The sequence below is a fragment of the Austrofundulus limnaeus genome, unplaced genomic scaffold (assembly GCF_001266775.1).
Source record: "Austrofundulus limnaeus strain Quisiro unplaced genomic scaffold, Austrofundulus_limnaeus-1.0 Scaffold120, whole genome shotgun sequence".
Lineage (NCBI taxonomy): Eukaryota > Metazoa > Chordata > Actinopteri > Cyprinodontiformes > Rivulidae > Austrofundulus > Austrofundulus limnaeus.
In genome coordinates this window covers 879031-881772 of record NW_013952522.1, presented here as the reverse complement: position 1 = coordinate 881772, position 2742 = coordinate 879031, and the positions used below count along the sequence as shown (strand labels likewise).

The 2742-nt window shown below is 39.9% G+C and overlaps 1 protein-coding gene across 1 annotated transcript in view; it reads right to left on the bottom strand.

Moving 5' to 3' along the window:
* The window catches only part of LOC106522076 (cytoplasmic phosphatidylinositol transfer protein 1), a 72649-nt gene that overhangs the window by 3422 nt on the left and 66485 nt on the right, over nucleotides 1–2742 (bottom strand). Inside the window, exon 7 of the mRNA XM_014014929.1 lies at nucleotides 341–496. Within this exon, the coding sequence (XP_013870383.1) occupies nucleotides 341–496 (156 nt within the window). The remainder of the gene's footprint in view (nucleotides 1–340; nucleotides 497–2742) is intronic.

Genomic DNA, 2742 nt, shown 5'->3' with positions numbered 1-2742 from the left:
TGTGTGTGTGTGTGTGTGTGTGTGTGTGTGTGTGTGTGTGTGTGTCAAAGTGAGCCTCAGGCAAAAGGGGGAAACGAGGACAGTTTGACCCAAGGACAGATGCTGCTGAGAGCTTGGCAAATTGGGTTTGGGAGAAGTGTTTACATCTCTCAGCACTAACCGCGAGATGTGAACAAGGCAGGTATTGTTGTGAGTGATAAGAGAAAAGCTGCACATTCAATGTTTACGAAGGAGAGCATTGAACACCTCCGGCAATGGCAAAAATCCACTCGGGTCAAAAAGTTTGGTAAATTAAAGACAGAATGTTTGGTGCAACAATAMGGCTCCTAGTCAGGCTGACCTTGTGCACAAACTGTTCCACACGTGTTTGCAAGCCCCAGACTTCGAATTTGACTGTAACCAGTTTGTACGAGCACATGATGGGGTCTTGAGTGTCAATCCATCCCTCCTGCAGAACCCCTCGCTCTGTCTTCTTTGACTTGAAGTATCGAAGATCCTGCAATGTCAAAAACCACACGGTAAGAAGGGGTGGAGTTACAGGCATTTTGGTGACTATTGTGTAAATGATTCTAAAACGTTCACACTGTTGAGATCCATTTTTCTTCCGTACGGTTTCTGGCATGYATCTCATTCCTCAGTTTTTCTCTTATTTCAAAATATCACAACAATCTGCTCCTTTACGACATTCCGGTGTCGACTTTTGGTATTTCAGCAATTTTTACTTTTTGAGATGTTTGGCTTTTTCTGCCATTTTCTTCTCATTGGGAATGAATAGAACTGTCTTCAACATCCTTAAAACCTTTGAACATGTTCATAAATTTTTACTTTACTTTTTAACTTTTGTTCTGGTTTAACTCCTTTGTACTAATTTTCTATGGAGCCCGCGAGGGGACATGGGAGATTTTTTTCTTTTGCGTTCCCACGCAATAGTATTGCGTTACCTCGCAATACCTTTTGCGTTCCCTCGCAAAAGTAGTTTATCACAGTTGTGCCTGCCGGTTTATTAACAAACTCACATGTTCACCATTAGTGAGTTAGCCTACTGCTTTAATTCAGCTTCAGAATGAATATATCACACAGCCAAGCATGGAAGTATGTCATATGCCAATATTTTAACACAGTACAGCCACGCAACGTCAATGTCAATTTCACGAACTTGTGGCGACACATCCTGTTTTGGTAACCAGATATTTCAAAATAAAAGTGATTTAATTCATTTCGTATACAAAACAATCTTTTGCGTGGGAACACAAAAAATATTGCATGGGAACGCAAAACAATATTGTGAGGGAACGCAAAACAATATTGCGTGGGAACACAAAACAATATTGCGTGGGAACGCAAAACAATATTGCGTGGGAACACAAAACAATATTGCGTAGGAACACAAAACAATATTGCGTGGGAACGCAAAAGGGAAAAAAATCCCCCCGTGTCCCCTCACGGGCTCCGTAAATTTCAGCTTATTTTGACTTCTATTTTTGCTGGTTTTAGCTATTTTTCTGCCTTTTAACTATCACTCTGACCTTTTCTGATATTTTTCTGCTCATTTTAAACTTTTTTGTGCTTCTTTCAGCTTCTTTTTGCTATTTTATGCTTTCAATGCTTCTTTCAGCTGCTTTCTACTAATTTCAGCTTTTTTCTCTGGTTTTAGCTACCTTTTTTAACCTAATTTAAGCTTTTTAGCTGAATTCCACTTTTTATGATCATTTCAGCTTCTTTTAATTCAGCCAAAATGCTCTTTCTTCTTTGTGCTAATTTCAGCTACTTTTTTAATTTAATATGTTTAGGCTAGTTTCAGCTATTTTAACTATTCATCTTTCAGCATTAAGCATTCACACAGCATTTTCACAGGAGATGCAAATTCCCTACTGCATKCACACTCAGTGATTATTTCCAGAAAATCCATCCAGTAGTTTGAGATATTTTACTAACAATGCAGTTAGATAAAAACATAAGCAGAACCATTAGAAATCATTTACCTTATTAGYATTCAGTGACATTTTCTGTTGTTTATCTGTCTCACATGCTTCCAGGAATCTATCCCACCCTGCCTGCAGGACAGGAACACCTGCCTTCATTACAGGACTCACACAGAGCACAGCCAAGCTGCACAGACAGAGTCCTTCATCGCTAACTTTACGTGCATTAATCACTGCTCCCCGTGGACTAATTATGCTGTGATGCTCATTTGTCTCGGGGTCGTGCGTTCGACTGTGACAGAATGTGTGCGGGTGGGACGCCACACTCTGTCCCCGCAGGGAGGAACCGTTCTAGTAGCGGAGGAAGCCTGCTGCTTTTGTTTTGGCCTAAAATGTGTCGTCAAGTTTACTGAAGAAAGACTGAAGACAAAGAAGCAAAGACAGCAAACCCTAATGGGTTCTTGGTCTATTTTTGACTTTGTAAACTCTTCTGGCCATTAGCTTGTCAGTCTGGACACAATTCCACTTTTTTTCTGATAATTGAGTTTGTTCAAAAATATATTATAACATATTTTTTGTTTACGGTAAATATTTGCCAAAAATCTTGGTCTATCTCTTCGAGCAATACAAGATTAGCTCTACTGTAACAAACAGCTTTAAAATCTTCTGTTTAAGAAGGTAATGTCATGCACATACTGTATKTAAAATATGTATGTTTTTAAAGAAATGTAAAGGATGGGAGGGAGGGACTCAGAGTAGAGCCGCTGCTCCTCCACGTCGAGAGGAGCCAGTTGAGGTGGCTCGGGCATCTGGTAAGGAT